The sequence below is a fragment of the Populus alba genome, chromosome 3 (assembly GCF_005239225.2).
Source record: "Populus alba chromosome 3, ASM523922v2, whole genome shotgun sequence".
Taxonomy (NCBI): Eukaryota; Viridiplantae; Streptophyta; class Magnoliopsida; order Malpighiales; family Salicaceae; genus Populus; species Populus alba.
This window is the reverse complement of record NC_133286.1, coordinates 5,420,353-5,441,444: the sequence shown is the minus strand read 5'-3', so window position 1 is coordinate 5,441,444 and position 21,092 is coordinate 5,420,353. Positions and strand designations below refer to the sequence as shown.

The 21,092-nt window shown below is 28.7% G+C and overlaps 1 protein-coding gene across 1 annotated transcript; it reads left to right on the top strand.

Annotated features, from left to right (window-relative positions):
• The first annotated feature begins 12,940 nt into the window (after nt 1–12,940).
• Nucleotides 12,941–14,589, top strand: LOC118030984 (dof zinc finger protein DOF3.1). Its single transcript, XM_035035250.2, has one exon. It carries the CDS (start codon nt 13,633–13,635, stop codon nt 14,341–14,343), a length of 711 nt encoding a protein of 236 aa, XP_034891141.1. The 5' UTR covers nt 12,941–13,632; the 3' UTR covers nt 14,344–14,589.
• The last annotated feature ends 6,503 nt before the right edge of the window (nt 14,590–21,092 follow it).

Sequence of the window (21,092 nt, the reverse complement as noted above, 5' to 3'; positions counted from 1 at the left end):
GCTTAATTTCTTACTAATGGTTCTTAATGTGTATGACTCTATTAGGTTCCTAATATGTGGACCCAAATATAAATTATAAGTTATAATTAAATAGAATTAAAAAAATTAAACAATTTAATTTAATTATCAATTTAACAATTTGATTAATTTATATTTGAATATTAAAGCATGGAGTATGTATGTCATGTTAAATCATGTTTGTTCTTTACGTAATAGTCATTGATTGTTTGAATACAATTTGAAACTCTTTTCAAATCTTATTCAATATTAGCCAAGGATTTCTCGGTCAATACTATTTGAGAACATATGAAATATTTTTTCTAATTCATCTAGGGTAATGTATCCTCTCTTGATTACTCAAGTACATTTATATAGTTCATATTATACCCAATGTTTTCCCTTTGTCACCTCGATTAAAATAAGATGTAATAGGATCAAAGCATAACATTTTTTTATAAAATAACTTAGTGATCTCAAGTCTAAGGATTGCTTACAGAACTGTCACATGAGTCTTTCCATAGACATATAGGTGATCTCTCAATATAGAATTATCATTCAGGTTAGTTTAGTATATATGTCTTACGATAAACACCAACATATTAGTTCTATATATCCTTTATACCTTAACTTATGATAATAGCTGCTTCATTTCATAAAGGAAAAGAATATAATATGTATCAGTCTCTATAACTCTAATAAATGTCAAGTATTTAAGAGGCATCAACCAGGAATATTTTAGGAACAATGCTTTGATACAATAAGAATCTCATAATTATAACAACTTTATAATTTTATTTGTAAAGCATTTTTATCCCATGAACTTTATATTTACTCTAAATTCATAAATCAAATATTAGATTTATTAATCTAATATTATATGAAAATTTAAAATAAATTAATCTTTTATTAATAAATATATATATATTACATGAATATAATAATACCACGTATAACTAACCGATTGACAACAGGGTATATTAAACTAACAGCCTTTAAGCGGGGAAAAATGATATGATAAGATGTATGCATTAATGGAGAGGACTAGTTATGTACAGTTAGTAAAATTGCCCTAATAGGAACTAGTTATACGCATAAATGAGCTGGTTGTAACGATGGATTTATGTAGGGAATTTTATTAATTATGACGGCATAGTTGTTGTTAATGAAAAGGAATTGTTTCGTTCTAATAAAAGAAAAATATTGTATTGTGTGTGTATATAAAAATAGTATTGTATTGTGTGTGTGTATGTGTATAAAATAGTAGTATATATTTTAGGTTTGTCTTATCTATGGCAATAACGATGACATTATAGTTAGGACTTTATAGTGTTTTAGGTAGAATTTTATAACCTTCATTTCATGATGTGTACTTAAACTAATGCACATGTTAAGTTTTAATATTTGGGATGTTAAGTATTTAGGCATTCATTTTGTGTGTATGTGTGTAATTTCATTTATCTCATAAAACAATATTATCTATAATGATATAAATATGTGGTGGATGAATATAGTTGATAATTGTTGTTTAAGTAGTATGTCTGAAGCTACTTTTGAGTATGGATTACTTGAGTTATTGTGTTTGGGTCATTGTTGTTATTTGCAGGTATTTTAAAACGAGACAAAATTTCAGGTAGTGTCCCTATATAAGGGAAATTCTAATTAAATTTCTTTAAAATTGTATATTTCCTTACTTTAATAAAAATAAATCCCTTACCATAGTGGATAGTTATATGATTTATAATTTTTATTAGATGTAATGAATGAGAGTGACTTCATATGAGAAAGACTTTGAATATATATAAAAAATATCATATTTACATGTATAAGATTTTGATAAATGAATAAAGATAAATTAGAAATTATAGGGTGTTACATACATTAACCAGGTATGGACCTTGATTAATCCATTTCAAATGATAAAACATATTGGATGTAATTAGATCTTTAAGATAAAGAATAACATGGATGGCAATGAATAAATATATAAAACTAAACTAGTTGCTAAAGGTTACAAACAAAGATAAAAGGTTAATTATAATGAAACCCTATCACCGGTAGCTATATTAAGATCTATAAGGATCTTGTTGGCTATAATTGTATACCATGATTATGATATTTAACAAATAAATGTCAAAATTACATTCCTAAATGTTAATCTTCATGAAAATATGTTGCATAACTTAAAGAAATTAATTTTAAGAAATTTTCCAATAAAACATACATGCTACAAAAATTCATTAATAAACTTAAATAACTTTCAAAAAGATAGAATATTTGTTTTGATGAGACAATCAAACAATTTGAATTGGAGAAGCTTTGTATTTATAAAAAAGTTAATGTAAGTGGAGCCATTTTTGTAGTTTTATATATAGATGATATATTATTAAAAGATATGACATTCCTTTACTCTAATCAATACAAATTTGCTTGTCCAAGATTTTTTCCATGAAGGATTTAAGAGGCTTATATATTAGGAATAAAGATCTATATAAATATAAGGTTGTTTGGATTGTTTGGATCCATGAACATATATAAAATGCTAAAATAGTTTACCATGGAAAAATCCAAGATATGTTACTTACCTATTTCACATAAGATAAACATCTCCAATGACATGTACCCTAAGACATAAATTAAGAGAGATAGGATGGAAAGAATTCCACATGCTTTAGGTATGAGATACATCATGTATGTGATGTTATTTATAAGACTAAATTTATGTTATACTTTGAGCATAACGAGTAGTTACCAATATAATTTAGGTGAAGGTCACTAGAAGATAGTTAAAAATATTATTAAGCACTTAAGAAGAACTAAGAATGTTTTTTTTTTTTTTTTATCTATGATGTAGATGAACTTGTAATTCATGGATATTCAGATACTAGTTTTCAACTAGATATTGATGACAGAAATTCTCATTCTATATATGTTATTACACTAAATAGTTGTGTTGTGAGATGGAAAGGTTATAAATAAGAAACCACAATGAATTCTATAATTGAAGCTGAGTAAATCTCTACATCTAAGATTGAAAATAGAGGTTTTTTAGATGAAGAAGTTCATTACTGAAATAGTGTGGTTTCTAGCATTTTTGATTTAGTAACCTTATGCTATGATAACAATAGAATCATTACATAAGCAAATGAATCAAGGTCTCATCAACAATCCAAACCTATCCACACATTAAAAGTAATTTTTATTACTTCAAAATAATATCTAATAAAATTTTTAATTATTTTTAGCACATATTTATTCACTTTCAACCCTATATATATATATATATATATATATATATTGAAAAAATAATTCTACCCCGATCAATTTGGTAATTACAAATGGGCCTTGTGAAAAGTCTAAAATACTCCTAACATTATTATAGTAAATAATGAAAAATGAAAAATGGTAACCACATTATTATAGTAAATAGTGAAATGTGTGTGGGTGTACAGTGAAATACATTCCATTTCAGCTTTTTTTGTGATTGCTATTTGCCTTTCTCATAAAAAATAATAATAATAAAAAAAAAAAACCAAAGGGCTTGATATTAGGAGTATTCCGATCTTTTCACAAGGCTCATTGATCATTATCAAATTGATTGGAGTAAAATTATCTTTTCAATTATTTTAAGCATGATGGAATAACTCAAGTATGTAAGAGCAAAATTCTTAAAACTAGCATTTAGGACTTTTAGTCGTTTTGTTTTTTTTAAGCATAGTAAAATGACTAAATAACTCTTACAAGCAAAATTCTTAAAACTTGTGTACATAGGCTTTTACATCTTTTCATTTTATATATATATTTTTGTTATTATCAAGTAGAATGAGAGCAAGATGATCTTTTAAAAACTATATAAAATATTATTTAAATGGAAAGTAGCTAGAACATATAATGCATATGGTAGCATATGGGAAGGCTTTTGAGACCTTGTAAAGGCGTGTACCGCACCTCCTGTGCCCAAAAATTTCCTTTCTTCATGTCATTAGAATCATTGTTATGTCTTCTTCCTAGTGGGGCAATGGTGGTATGATTTGTCACTTGTGAGACTTTCTTTTTTCCTCTCTTTTCTTTATCCTCCCCTCAAATTCCTGTTAGCCATTCAAAATTTTAGAGTTTTCCTCTTAGTTATTAATATTTCAACTTCAATTCTTATTATTTTGATTTTGATTTTGATTTTTTGTTCTTGATTCTTTTGTAAATTTTTTTATTTGTTTTTAATTTTCATCATTCAATCCTGATTTGTGACATTATTTTTTCCAATTCAGTTCTCTTTCTTTTGATTTTTTTTGTTTATTTTGTTAAATTGATTTTTCCTTTTCAATTTTACTCTTCAATAAAAAATTTATAGTTGTTCTCTAATTTATTTTTTATCTTAATTTTGATACTTATTTTCCTAATTACTATTTTTATTTTGGATCCTTTTGTGTAATTGTTTTTTTTTTTCTATTTCTTCCTTCAATATTTGATTCATTGGGGATTGGGCTTTATGGTTTTTTCAAATATGATGGTTCCATTCTGATGACTCAGAGCACAGGTTCAAAGGTTAACACAGGTTAACATCAATTTTTTTTTCTATTTTTTTTACTTTTTTTTTATTTCATCATTCAACATTGTTTTTTTTTTCTTAAAGGACTTTGTGGTTTTCTTTGTTTTTTTTTTTTTTTTTATCAAGTTATCCCGATCTTATGATTGGGTTTGACATGTTAATTCAAGTTGGCTTGCTTCTTATTACCCAAGTTATAATTTGTCATGTTAACTCGGGTTGATTTAGGTCATTTTGTTTGTCCTTTTCTTACTCAATTTCTTCCTTCCATATTTAATTGACAAAAAATTAAGCTATATCATTTTTTTCTTTTGAAAGAAATGTTTTTTTTTCAAAGTTATTGTGATCATTTTTTTTTTAATTTAGTCCATTTACTATCATTATATTTTTTTTATCATCTAATTAAAATAAAATCAATTGATTTGACCTCATTGGGTTTATAGGGTCTGGAAATTTTCTCCTCTTTTAAAATGCATTTGTGATAATTGAACATCGTATTTTATGAAAAAAAATAATTTCCCCTCGTGGCATAGCATGGCCCACTTCTATCACTCGTGTAAATACATAATCATGACTACAACTAACTTTCAGTAGAAACTCAAGCATATTAGGACAAATTGGGTAATTAACACAAAATAAAAACAAATGGTGAATTAACATACCAGCAAAATGTTTTGGTGAAATAGTATATGGTTTTCCGTGACATTTAATTAAATGTCTCGTTTATAAACCGCGACATTAATTAAATATCACAATTAGGAACCACAATAAAATTTTAATTGGCATTGTGGTTAACAACTGCAACATCAATTAAATTTAGAACTAACTAGTAGACTGGTCCATAATAGCAAGTTAAATTGGTCGACAGATTCTGAAAATAACAAGAAAAATCACAAAACTGTCAAAATTAAAGTTGTAGTGATATTTTTAAAATATAAAGCTCCAATATCAGAGTAGCAATTCCATAGCCACTCTAAGAAAAAGAGCTCCAAAAACTCCAGTCAAAAAATTGAGTTATCATTTTGGTCTGGCGCGACCAGACCTTCTCTTGGACCTAGACATGTCTCACTGGTCTATAAATATATCTATTAGGCCATCCACATAATCTATCTAGGACAGATTCTCATCTAGTTGTGGTAAACTCACACCTCACTACTCAAAATCATCCGTTATTGCAAGCTCGACTATATCATTAACACTTATAAAACGTATTGGGAAGAGAAAGTTTATAAAATCATTGTTTTTATGTGAAACGATCAATCAGTTCATATAACTGGATCAACCGGTTGAGCAAGAGAAGTATCAGTGAGGCTACATGTTAAGTTGTCGCGCTTCAGAAGCGCAACATGTTTAAATATCTCTATTTTGAAGAACAAAAATTATCTTGTCTTGTTTAGAAATAACAATATTTAATAAATGTTATGCTTCAAAAGGATGACAAGATGAAAGTATGCCATTTTAACCCAACAAAATTAAAATTGTGTTATACTAATTATGCTAGTTTTTTTATTAAAAAAATCAAGAATATTAGGTATTTGATGAGAAAACAATAAATTCGCTATATTCCACGTGTTTATAATTGTAAAAAGTAAATGACAAATTTATACAACTCAAACAAAGTAAATAGTTCAATAAAAATACAAATGTAGATTGTAAAGGGTCCTACCTACGTGCAGTCATAATACTTAACTTTCACACACCGTTCCATACTTTCATCTGTCACCCTAACACTTCAACATTCCGCTTTATAGCTTATATCACTCATGGGGTTCTTCCACGTGTTGCGGGTGACATTGGCTCGTTCGTGACGGCATCTAAACGCGAAGTTCGTGATATGATTTGACTCGTGAACGGTGTTGATTTGAGCATATAAAAAATGGACTGTCATGATCTACGGATAGAATCTAAATGATGCTCCGACTTGGGTTACTTGCTTTATTTGCACGCAGGGATTTGTCACTGGCTTTCTTGCTTGCTGGCTTGGCTTGGCTTGGCTTAATTACACATTTAATGACTAATCATTGGCAACTGGCTGAGCTTTGCTCCTGCAGCCGTTTATATTAAATGGTCCAAAAGATCTTTAATAACATCATGGGATATAATCTTTCATTGTTGTATCCCAGCTAAAAAAAAAAAAAAAAACTGAAATTACTGAAATTAAAATTTATTTCATTAATCCAGGTTTTTGAATATAGAATTGTTAGACCAAATACATATATCATTTACAACATTATTTTTAATTCATAGCATAACATAATATAATATAATAGCAAAGTGCAAACACTTTTTTATGAATTTAATCAATTTATAAATTTGATAAGTAAGAGGCTGCTTTTTTTTTTTCAAGATTATAGTATATATCATATGAGTAATAAAATTATAAACACTACTTTTATTGCATAGAAGGGATGTCAACTTGTTGCATGGATCTAGCCCTTTATTATGAAGGAATAAAATTTATCTTCTCTAAATTAGCATGTCAAACCTAGAAAGAATTCTCTTATTAATAAGAAGATGTCCTAAATCTCAAAGTTAATTGAATAAAAAGAGTGATGTGAATCTAGAGGGTAAGAACCATTAAACTCATATATATATAAAAAAATCATATAAAAAAAAATTAAAATTAGATCGAAGATAAAATTCGATATAATGATTACTTAAATCAAGATATCAGAGTTATTTGATTAACAAAACCCCGACCATATGATTATAATGAATCACGAACTAAAGGTATAAAGAAAGAACACATAAAAGACAATTGATCTTTAATAAATTTAATGAAGAACCAAAAGTATGAGCGACCTCACCACACACAAAATATTATTATGAAAGTAATTTGAACCTGAAAAAACCTAAATACAAGCTACATAACCTTATTTATAATAAGTTAAAAAAATTTCTAAACAAGTTTAGAAAAATAATAAAAGAGTATTGATCAAAAAAAAAAAAATCTTAAATGAACTAGGAAAATAATATAAATCGCACAATAACTTCTAAACTTTATCGCAAAGCATTCTCGTTGTTTGATCATTATAAAACTTTAACCTTACAAGGAACAAGGTTTTTAGAATATTCTGAAGAAACTTTCAACTTAATTCAACAATCAAATCAATAATTATTCTTATTATTATAAAATTATTCATAAAAAAAGCTTAAAACCGACTTAAATATCCTTGAATAATAAGGATTGTTATTGCATAAGGAATTTTTGTAAAATAAGGATCATTCCCTAATTGATATTCGTAGAAAATAAGGAATCCTTGCAAAATAAGTTTCCACATGTAGTTAAATATTTTCCTTGTAAGAATCCACAAATCATATGGAAAACAATATTTTTCAGAATTTCCTTGTCTTTTTTGGAAGATTTCAATCTTGATTTCAAACATATTATTCTATCCTCTATAAATGAGTTAGTGAGCATATTATATATGGATGTAAAGCTTGAAATGTCTAATTTTTAGCTCGACTTAAATCATAACAAATTTCATTTGTGGCTTGAGATATGGTCTAAATAGTACATAAAGGTCCTATAGATTTGTAACTTTTTAACTTAAACATCCAAAATTAGCACAATAAATTCCTCTTGGATCCTTTTAGTTTCAAACCTTGTAATAGGCTCAACTCAACCTGATTCTAATAATGATTTATGTGAACATGGAGATTAAGAACCCTTGAACCCGCACGTAAAAAAAAAACAACATAAGAAAGCTAAACTAAAATTTAAGGATAGTGAAAACTTAACATAATAATTACATGAATTAAGACACCAAAGTTATTGGAATGAGACTACTACCTAATGATTATAAGGAATTGTGAACTAAAAGTATAAGAAAGAACACCACAAAAAAGTTGATCATTTATAAGTTTAAGACATTTCATTAAAGAACCAATAGGTATGAGCAATCATCACCCAAACACACAAAATATTATTATGAAATCAAAGTTTGTAAGAAAATGAAGGTGTTCTTGTCTTCCCAAGAGGATGACCTGTATTTTGAAAGATATCATCAAATCTAAAAAAAAAATTATGTCAATAAAAAAAAATCTACACGCTCTCTATCATGTGCTTACACTCAATATGATATCACTTCATTCATGTTTCACTCAATTCTGGTTTTTCACAATAATATGCTCACTTTTTTCACATTTTACCTCTTGTTCTCTTCTTTTCAATTATTGAAGGAACCAATCAATAACAATCACAACCTTGTAATGATTAATCATAGATTTTAGGACTAAAAAATCAAGAAAAATAAAAATAAAAATGACAACAATATGAATTTAAAACAATGAAAACGATAGCAATAACAATAATGGATATGCCAACAAACAGAAAAAGGAATATGAAAATGAAATTAAGAAAGACTCAATAAAACCCAAAACCAAAAGAGACTCAAATAAAATCAAAATTAATTTCAAAACAATAGACTCTACTAATGAAAACATTAATTTGACATAACTAATTTGTAATGGTTTTTTACACCTAAAATCAAAATTTATAGTTTCAATAACCCAAAATCAATACCCAAGCAATCAATACCCATTAATAAAAGATAAATTGATGCGAATTGCAATTTCTCAAGAATTAGAGTTCAATTGTGTAATTTTATTTTTTGCGTCAAAAACTAAACCGATGCAATTTCTTTTGTTTTCTTTTTTTTTTTAGACATACACACACACACACACTAGCTGCAACAAAATCAAGACCAAAAATCAATGAAACAAACAATGTAGAAAACTAAAGATAAATAAATAGATAAGATCTGATTTTAGAACTTTTCCCTTATACCTTTTGATGTGAACTCCAAGGGTAAGAACCATTTAATCGACACACAATAAAGAAACACCCAAGAAAACTAAAATCAGATTGAAGATAAAACACGACACAATTATTACCTGAACCAAGATACTAGAGTTATTATATGAAAGAAATCTCAACCTTACGATTATAATGAATCATGAATTGAAGTTATAAAGGAAGAAAGCCATTAAAACAATTGATATTTGATAAGTTTACAAAAAGATCAATGAAATTAAAGATAAAACTTGACACAATCATTGCCTGAACCAAGAAACTAAAGTTATTAGATGAAAGAAACCTCAACCTTATGATTATCATGAATTATGAATTGAAGGTATAAAGGAAGAACACCAAAAAGACAATTGATATTAGATAAGTCCAAGAATAGATCAATGAAGAACCAAAAGTATAAGCGACCTCACCATGCAAAATATTATTCTAAAAATAATCAAAATCTATAAAAAAAACCAAAATATAAGCTAAATAACTCTATTTATAATAGGTAAAAAATTACTAAAGAACCCTGTTTATAAGCTAAATAACCTTATAAAGCTGGGAAAATAATAAAAGAGTATTAACCAAATAGAAAAAAGAATCTAAAACAAACTAGGAAAATAATATAAATCTTGCATATTAGATTTTAAACCTTATCACGAGGCTTTTGATATCTGATCACTATGAAATTAAAGGTTTTAGAATCTTCTAGAAACTTTTAAGTCTACTTCAATGATTGAATCAATAATTATGTTTATTAGTATAAAATTATACATTACAAAAAATAAAGCCCAAAATTGACTTAAATGTTCTTGAATGATAAAGATTATTTCTATATAAGTAATCATTGCAAAATAAGGATTGTTGTCTAATTGATCTTCTTAGAAAGTAAGGAATAATTCCAAAATAAGGATTCTACATGTAATTAAATCCTTACCTTGTGAAGATCTTAAATCACATGGAAAACAATTCTTTTTTGAATTTTCTTGTTAGTGGCAGATTTCAATCTTGATTTTAAATGTCTTTCCCTATCATCTAGATGATTTACTAAGCATATAATATATGAATAAAAAGCTTAAAATATTTAGTTTCTAGCCCAACTTGAATTGTAGCAAAATTTTTTATGTTACTTTAGATATAGTCCAAACAATATACAAAGATCTAGTATATATATTTGTAACTTTTTAATGTATGTATTTAGAATCATCCCAATCAATTCCTCTTGGATCTTCTTAGTTCTCAAACCTTTTAACAAGCCCAATTGGTGCTTCATAGCTATTCTCACTAATTCACATTAGAGAAACATTTCTAACTAGATTAAAAATAAATAAATAAACAAAACCTTTTTTTATCAATGCTATCAATGTTTTTTTATATAAATTAAGGATGCTTTGCTCTAAAATAACTAGAATTTTCTTCACTTTTATCTTGGACCAATTGAATACATAATTATATGTGTTATTGCATGAAAAATTTTCTGTGTTTTTTTTATTAGTTCATGCAATATGTTTTTTTGGTTCCTCATTCATTTTAGATCTAACACAATGTAAAGTAGTTTATTTAGTTATAGAATAGAAGTCACTTCACCTAAATATGTGTGTTCTGTTTTTTGTTTTTGTTTTTAATAATCATAAAACCTTTTTAAAAAAAAACTTTATAGCTAGTTGTTTTAAATATGTTTGAGATGCTATGTTTAATATTTAAGAAACTTATCAAAAATGTTTTAGCATTTCCATACCTTTACACATACACACACACTTTTTAATTAAAATTCTTACAAATTATGAAACAATTGCCAGCTCATTAAAATTCTCAATTCGATAAATTCACTTTTAAAATCAATTAAAACTTATAATTTACTATTCTTTATAAGCATCTTGTTTTCCAAAATTCACAAATAAAATCAAACAAGTGAGAAAAATATTTTTAGTTTATAAGCATTTAATATAATAAAAATATGGCAATTTGTAATCATAATAAAAGGACCAGCATGCTTACTAAACAGATAAATAAACTTGCATATATGATTGAATCAGAATCATAACATGCATACTAATATAGAAAATTAAACAAAACCAAAAAGGGTACTTGTTGAAGCACTTTAAAATAGATGAAGTTTTGTTGTTGTAAATGATTAATTATTTGTCTTTAAAACTTTATTGCTCATCCCTTAGTACAAAAGGACTTTCATCACTAAGCCTCCTAAGATTTTATCAACATCACCTTATTTAGGTGCACTCTTAAATAAAGTCTATCAAACTAAAAAAAAATAGTACCCAATTATCTCTCTACAAAGATTGAATCTAAACTCTTAACAAAAAAGAAATTTAAAAAGAGCGAAAATCTTTAAAACTAGAAGAGCAATGTTGGAAAATTAGGTGAAGAAAGAGTGCCAAATTCTGCCAAAATATTGCATAATTAACCAACTCCAAACAATCTTCTTCAACCCTTTTCAATATAGAATTTTAGGAACCAAAAGTTTATGGAATTCCTCATTAATAATTTTATTTACCCACCATAAAATTAAAATTAAATCTGATTTTTTTAAATTAAAATCAGGTGATCTTTTAGCTGAAAAAAAGATGTTATAATGTTGAAATAGCTATAAAAAAACTGATAAAATTCTAACATTCATGGGTCAAAAAAATAATTCTTAATGGACCAAACTCAAACCCAAATTTTAGTTAGTAAAAAATAATATTTTGTAACCCAAAATATTATTTTACAATAAACTCAAACTCAACCTTGAACATGAGACAAAGGTTGGGTTGTGTATATGATTTTTAACCCAAAGCCCACTTTGCTTAGGTAATTCCCACTCTAAAAAACTTATGTGTTTTTTGGATTAAATTTTAACTTTTTATTTTTCCACTATACAAACATCAATTTGTTTTTTTTTTGTTTTTTTTTCTTGTGTGATATAGTTATTTTAAAGGGTTTTGGATAAACATGTCAACTAAAAAATATTTAAGATTAATTTTTTATTTATTTATAAATTATTTAAATCATGTTAATATTCAATGTCAAAAACTTCATGTTGAAAATTAAATTTCAGAAAAATTTTAACTTTAAAAATAAGTGAATTTCACTTTTAATTTATTATCATTCATGTTAATCATATTTTTAAATAAATTTTCCAACATATCTACGGCTAATCATCGGCTATAATTGGTTCATTTAAATATATACTTGCATGTCATGTTTGTTTTTTTTGTTATCATTGCATGTCATGTTTGTTTTTTTTGTTATCATCTTTCTTGTTTAATTGAAGTTTATATTTGGCAAAAATGGCGTTGTTTCTCATAAATTAGGTTAGGAGAGCATTCAATCATTTGGAATTGACATTTGCCACCTCGCCAAAAAACAAATTGAAGCCCTCAAATAAAACAAAAGCCAGGCTACCGTTTCCGTTAAGGTATATTATATTAAATCAACCAAAACTCATTTACTTTTTTGATTAAAATACTGCCGCCATTATTAGGCAATTTAGCTTGGTGTTAGTGCGTGATGAGCAGTGGTGTCCAGCGGGTGCAATGAAGCCTAGCCACATCCGGGAAAAAAAAAAAAAAAAAAAAAGAACAAAAGAAAAAGAAAAACAGAACTTTGAAGTGTTTTATAGAGGTCACTCTCACGCGGAAACACACAATGACACCAACAAACAGGTTGATAGATTGATCTTCGTCTTCTTCTTCTTCAAAGATTTTTCAGTCACAAATATCCTCTTCTCATCTGCTTCTCTCATCGTTTCTTGAACAAACTGACCTTCTTTCTTTTTTATTTTTACCCTGAAATTGAAAGAAATCCAGTCTTACTAGTTTTCTTCTTCTTTTGATAGTTTTCCATGAACAATAACAACTTAACTTGAAGCTCATGTGCTTTGTTTTGTTAACTATGGCTTGAAACTCCATCTGGTTTTGTCTCATCACCTCTACTCTCATCAAATTGCATGCTTTTTGTTTCTCTCATCTTTTCCCACTCGACAACTACACCAGCTCATAAATTCCCACAAACCATTCATCGTGTTCGTACATAGAAATCATAAAAAACTCACTTTCCTTGCAAAACTTGAAGACTACTCGGTCTCTCATCAAATCAAAGGCCTTAAATTTCAAGTCTTTTTCGTTGCCAAATAAAGCCAAATCCCACATAATTATCCTCGGAAAAATCAGCTTCTCTTGTTCATGTTTCATGTTAGAAACTAGCTAGGGAGACCAAATCCACCTCCAATTCACAAATCCTCGGAAACCCGCCTCTCTTTATCATTCAATACAGTCTCAGAAACACAGAACGTCAAGATATGCAAGATCCATCAACAGCATTCCAAACAATAAAGCCTCAGTTTCCAGAGCAAGAGCAACTCAAGTGCCCCCGCTGTGATTCCAGCAACACCAAGTTCTGCTACTACAACAACTACAACCTCTCTCAGCCCCGCCATTTCTGCAAGAACTGCAAGAGATACTGGACCAAAGGTGGCGCTTTGAGAAACATACCCGTCGGTGGTGGCAGCCGCAAGAACACTAAACGTTCCTCGAACACCAAACGCTCCAATCCCGACCCCAATCCCGACCCCGTTAAGCCAACCCGCCGGGTTGCGGACTCCTCCTCCTCCTCAGCGACCTCGTCAACATCGGGACAGCAGCTGGCGGGTAATGGGAATCAGGATCCGACCCGCGTATATGGGGTGGAAGCGGATCCGGACAGGAAGATACTGGATATGGGAGGGAGCTTCAGCTCGTTGTTGGCATCAAGCGGGCAGTTTGGGAGTATTTTTGAAGGGCTGGATTCTGGTGGGTCGGGCTTGAAAATGGTGCGGATGGGTGGGTTTGGGGAGGATTTGAATGCGGGTCCAAGTAGAGACCCGGGTTTGGATTTGCAAAGGAGCAGTAACAATAACACTACTAATGATGGTGGTGGCGGCGAGAGTTACTTGCAAGGTGGGGAGTGGGGAAATAGTAATAATGGGTGGCCTGGTCTTGCTATTTACACTCCAGGTTCTAGTTTCCAATAGTGCTTTTCTCTGTTTATTTTTTTTTTTCTTACTTTTTTTATGATGGTGTGTTTATTGTGATATTTATGATGGCAAGTAGAAGTGCTGAAGAGGGGACAGTGAATTTGTTGTTAGCACTTAAATCCTAGCACCTCAGCCCGTAGCCATAATATCACTCTTTTAATTTGGTGTTATTTTGTGTGGGTTTTTCTTTTTTATTTACAAGGAAAAAAAAAAACACAAGGGTAAAAATGAGTTTTTCTTTTATTCTGTGTCCTTGTTTTCAATTTTTCTATTTTGTGATGGGGAGAATTATGACAATTGTTTTTACAGCATTATGACTATCGGTATCCTAGCATGTGTTAGACTTTGTTTCATAATAATAGAATTCTTGTTGATTTTTAAAATATTTTTATTAAAAAATATATTAAAATAATATTTTTTTATTTTTTAAAAATTATTTTTAATATTAATAAAAAAAAATTAAAATATTTTTAAAATATAAAAACAAACAGCACATGCAAGAAAGTGTTGCTCCACCTTGTTTTTCTAGCTTGAATGTTTACTATGCTAGTGTGCTGTGTATTAAAGAGCCTTTTGTTTTTATATTTTAAAAATAATTTTTAATAAAAAAATATTATTTTAATATATTTTTAAATAAAAAAAATATTTTAAAAAATATTTTTGTCACTGCCTTACTAAAATCTAAGCAACCACAAAATTTGAATTTTCTTGAATGTGGTGGCCTAGATAGTGCAGAAGGATTTGACACATGGTTGCTTAAGAGAGAGACGATTTTTGATGGAATGGGAGAAAGATATGGGAGATCCAAAGTCCACGATTCCAGTTATATCTTTGCAAGTTTTGTCTTACCATGGCTAGACAAGGTCCAACCTTTTTTCTTTTTGGATATCATTTCTTATTATAATGTTTTGGTGTGGAGTATTTCCCTGCAACTTGTTGATTCTTTTCCATTTGTTTTATTTAAAAAAAAAAACAAAAAAAAAATATTAATTGGTATTTCATCTTGAGAATTAGCAATGCTTGGAGGGGGAATTCACCTTTATGTCATAAGCTTTAATTTCGATTTTTTGGTTCAAAGTTGAATAGCAGATAGCAGAGAGGATTTTTTAAAAAAAATTTAAAAACTTTTATTTTTATTTTTCTTTATATTATTCGGCAGTCTGATGAGTGATTGGTAGTGTGATTTATTATTTTTTAAAAAATATATTTTGTTTTTGAAAAAAAAACATCAAATTAATTATTTGAGGTGTTTCATAGTAGTTTTGATGGGTTGAAATAAAAATAAAAAATAAAAATATATATGAAAAAAATACTATTTTAAAGTATTTTTTTTAAAATACCCTACATTGCATTACCAAACACCTATAGAGCATTTTTTTTAAAATATTTTTTTATTTTAAAATATATCGAAATAATTTTTTATTTTTTAAAATTTATTTTTAACATGTTTAAATTAAAAATTAAAAAATAATTTTTATTTTATTTATTTTAAATTTTTTTGAAACACATGAAACAACCAAGTTGTAATAATTACTACACAACCCAATCATTTAATAAAACCGACCTTGATAGCTTGGAAGTGTGAAAGCGAGTCTTGAAATGCCAGCGCTCTCCAAGACCAACTAGGGCTGCATTTCTTGACCCTAGAAATTGCAGGCGGTAGCTATGCAGCTCCTACGAGTCAATTTGACCACTTGGCTGCAAATGTCTTGCGGTGGTGGGGGTCGTGGTGGTGGTCGCAGCAGAAGAAATAACTACACCGTCCCAGATCACACAACCGTGACCCCTGAAAGCAACTTACACACGCTGCTGGTGACCCTCTTAATGTGAACGTTGAAATCTATTTTTGGCAAAATTTCCCGAAAAATAAAATAAAATAAAGTGATAGGATTTGGGAACTAATCTAATTTTGTTAAACTGATGAGGTCTTTTTCTAGCGAATGAATGGAATCATGGAAATGGAAACTGCCCTCCCCCCTCTTAGCCTCACGGGCCACACACCATGACGGCGTTTAATCAGACCACCATGGTTTAAGAATTTCACCTGCAAAACCCACCGCTTGTGTGCGACTGCCACCACCGTTAAGAAGGCGAGGTAGGAAAAATGAGCCCACAAGGAATATATTTTGTTTTAGTGACACTAATGGGGGTTTTCACTGGACAATCTGGGCATTCAGCCTCAAGGATCTTCGATTATACAATACACAATGTAAAGAAGCAGTCTCTAAGATTACAGAACACTTGATGAAATTTGATGTTGACGGAGCTCAAATATTTTATTGAAGAAAGGTACCTGTTTGTTTAATAAAATAATTCTGATGCATTAAAAATCAAATAATTCTTCATAACAGTTAAATTAGATACCCACTACTACAAGACATAAAACGTTATTCTCCCCTCCTTTTGCACCACAAGTAAAGATTCTTTTAGGGGGTTTGTGAATATGATAATAGTTATTTAAATATTTTTTATTTAAAAATATATTAAAATAATATATTTTTATTTTTAAAAAAATATTTCTGCATATCATATTAAAATAATTAATATATATATATATATATATATATATATATATATAATTCCAAACAAAAATAAATTCAAATTAAAAAAAAAAAAACATGAATTCAACCACATTGTTATTCGTCTCTTGCAATTGCGAAGAACTCAGTTGATTTTTTTATTAATATAGATGTCCGGGTCAGCTTACGCGTACTTTGATTAATCTCACGGGCCTTATAGTTAACGACCATGTAAACCTCTAGTGGCCTGAGATTTGTGGGACTCGAATTAATATTTTTAGGAAGCAAATGTAGAGTCTAACCAGTTGAGTTGTACCCCTTGAGATTAAACTGGGTTGATATTTAAACAAAGACCTACTAGTTCAGTAATCTCTTGTGATAATTTCACTCTTCATAGTATCAAGTTGTTAGGCAAGATTTTTTTTTGGGTAACAAACAATTAAGGAACTTTTTTTCTGTTCACTCTTCTTCCATGATTAAACAACCCACGAACACAGTGCAATTGACTTGGAGGCCTTTGTTTCATGTAAAATATTTTTTTAAGGAAAATATTTTGTGTGATTTACAATGTTGCTTCTCTTTAGAAAAACAAGTCAAGGTAAAACATTTTCAGTCAAAAAATAGGGAGGAAAATGACAAAATAATAATAATCTCGCTCGTGTCTATCCCTTCCTCTCTTTCTACCTCTTCTCTCTTATTTCTTGGAGCTGAGAATCTAACCATTGAAAGGTTTTATCATCAAAGGATTGACCTATTATATGCGATCACTAAATGGATCTTGTCAATTGGATATCAAAACTGTTTTTTTTTTATATAATAAATGTTTTTTTAATTTTTTTATATGTTTAATGTTTAACCCAGAGTTATATATATATATATATATATATATATATATATATATATAAAGGAAAATTATCATTTAACATCTGGTGATTTGATGCAAATTACACTTTACCTTTATAGTTTGAAAAGTAATGTTTTGCCTTCTATAGTTTGATATCTAAGTAACACTTTATATACTCTTAAAAATAAGTCAAGAAAAGTTGCTTAAATATTTATATGAATGCCATTATTTTTTTTTAAATGAAAAAAATAAGATCCTGAAACAAAAATATAATGAAAAGGCCATTCCATCTTTTGACTACCATCCAGGCTTTTCTTTCGCAAAAAATTCCATGGATTAATCTTTTTCTCTAACATTATCTTATGTAAACCTCGTAATCACATGGCCATACAACCCACAACAAGATTGACAACAAATCCCAAAAAGCCAATACAGGTTTGATCAAAGTATGACACGATGGAAACATGTCCCAAGAGAACTAATATTATTGGAATAAGAACCCGCCCCTTACAAAAATAAATTCAAGAACAGGAAGTATAAGAAAAATGCCACAAAGCCAATTATTCTTCGATAAATCAATTTAGTTCATTGGAAAACCAAAGAATGCAAAAAATCCTCCTAACACTCAAAGACAATAGTTCATCAACAATTTTGATCATAAAACTAAACAAAAAGATGTCTTACAAGGAGTTTTTATACTCCAAACAATAATCTCTAATGAATCTACCCTAGGGAGCTTATTTGAACCCATTTACTTAAGATGTAGGTTAATTTTAGGCCCAATTACAATAAGACCCAAAACATAATTTAAATAAACCTAAAAAATGTTAAACAAACCAAAAACACTTAAAAATAAAAGTTAAAATAAAATTTCTCTATGCTACCATAAATAACAAGGAGAAATAAAGAGATACGTATGATTTTCCTAGCTTAAAAATGTGTTATAGCTTAAATAAATATTGCTTGTAACTCTAAGAAGAGTTGTTACCTCTAAATATCCCAGATAGACTAAAAAAATCTTATCTGAATGTGGAATTAATTTTATCACCTCTTGCTTTTTCTTGTAGAGCTAGGTTTCCTTGTAATACATGGATAATAATAAATACAAATATCACCTTTTGTTGCTACTTTATTGGTTTTCTTTCTAGATTAGAAAAATCATTAAATGATCCTTCCTAGTTTAAGAATTAGATCTGGCCAAAATCTTCCTTAAATTAATAAGAGAACATTTGCTTACTTAGAATCCTTGTAACATTAGGAAATCTTGCTCAAACAAGGTTGTCATAGGGTTGAATATATCAGGCCCATGATGAACATGGATCAAACCTTTCTTGCACTTGGATTAGATGAATTAGAACCTCGTAATGACGAAACAACCTACGTCAAACCGCTCAAAGCACATTGACCGACCATTTGATTTTTGTTATTGACATGGTTGTTTATTCCAGGATGTAATGCCATCATCTTATTAAGGGTGTTTGTATTAATTGGCAGACCTGGAACACTTGCTAAGTGCTCTATTTACTGTATTTTCTACATATGGAGCTTAGCTATAGTGGAATGTTAAGGATAATTTTTCAAGCCCTTTGTAGACATGGATTCACATCAAGTCTTTATGTTGTCTACGATTGAAACAACATTTTCTCTCATGAAAAAATTAACATGCAACAAAAAAACAAAGCAAAATTGTCAAAATGCATAATAATTAATTGAAAATTGCTTGTTGTATAATAACCAAAATGATAAGGATTGTATAAAAGAAATGAAACCAAACAAGGCTAGTTTCTAATAAAAATCATCAGAGGTAATGACATTCATGTTGAATGCAAACATTAGAAAAATCATAATAAGAAACTTTAAACATTAAAAAAATCATAATAAGAAACTTTCTAACAGCAAATAAAGCAAATATATCCACATGAGATCACCTTTCATGCTAAAGATAATTACAGTACAAACCATTGCAAACAATAAAGGAAGCAAGAAAAAAATAAGGCAAAATAGTCAAAACACTGTATTTTTTCTCAACTACAACATATTAAACTTAAGAAAAAACTAAATTGTACACCAAAATTTTATTCTAAAGAAACCTTCTAGGATAAGATAAAACACACAAAATGTAATAACACCAACCATAAAAGGAATTTACTAATAGACCCAACTTTTTTCTCCCGATAAAAATCAAACAAATCCTTCCTCTTAACCATGGTGTTGCTCTCCTCCCTGTCCACCACCATAGTATCACCATAAGCGGTGAAAAATTACCTCTCCTCGTCGCCAATTACCAACAAAAAGGTTTACAATGTATACCAATCAACCTCAACCACCATGACAGTAATGACAACCTAGCCACCAACCACGATTCCCTCCCTCCTTTAACTAAGACAACCCCTTTCTCTTACATTCGTTAGATCTTAAGAAATCTTGAGTAGGTGAAATAATGGTTTGGATATGAGAAAGACGGAATGTAACAAATCCAAGAATGAGAGAGAAAGATATGTTGTCTGCTTTTTTGTTTGTGGGTTTTAAGTAATAATTTATGAGGGTAAAATGGACATTTCACCAAATTTTAAATTTTACATTAACCTTGAGGCAAAGAGTATTGTTTTAAATTATAAAGGAAAAGTGTAATTCACAAAAAATCATATGATGTTAAATGTAATTTTCCCATATATAAATTATAGATGATGTGGTGTTGTTATGGAAAATAAGTATATATACAAGATGTTGTGTCCTTGGTTTGTGAAAGATTAATTGTTAAGATTAGAAAAATTGAAATAGACTTATTGGTTAAGTATACGATTGTCATGTGTGGAAGTTGAAGATTTTATAAATAGTAAGCGGAATTGTTGAATTGAATTGTTGTTTGTGTCTTGGATATTGAAAGTCATATGTTCAAATAATAACTTGGTGGAATTATGATTAAATTGTGATTTTTTGTTAAAATTGGTTAAATCATTGGTTTAGTAAATTAAGAGGAAAAACAAAAGAGGAAAGTGATCTTGGTTTTGTGGTTGAATGGTGATATGTTGATATTTTGTATGCATGATAGTAAATGAGAAAAAGATGAGATTGAATTAATATGAGAAATGTAATGTTTAGTATACAAGTTAAAAACATGCATGACAAGTTAATTAATTTTGTGTTGAGCTAAGTTGTTAGCCTAGTTGATTTTGAAAATAGTATAATTAGGACTTAAAATAAAAGAGATGGCATGGAATTAAGTTATCTTCCCTTGTCTCTTTACTTTAAATACTTTAATTATATTATTGGTTATTGTATTTACTTGATATGATTTGCATTAATTGTTGAATTTAGTGATACACCTAATGCATCCCTCTCTTAGTTGTTAAGTTGTCTTAATCCTTGAACAACAGACTCCT

What these genes read in the sequence shown, in the direction of transcription:
- LOC118030984 (XM_035035250.2), top strand. Translation starts at nt 13,633, where the DNA reads ATGCAAGATCCATCAACAGCATTCCAAACAATAAAGCCTCAGTTTCCA.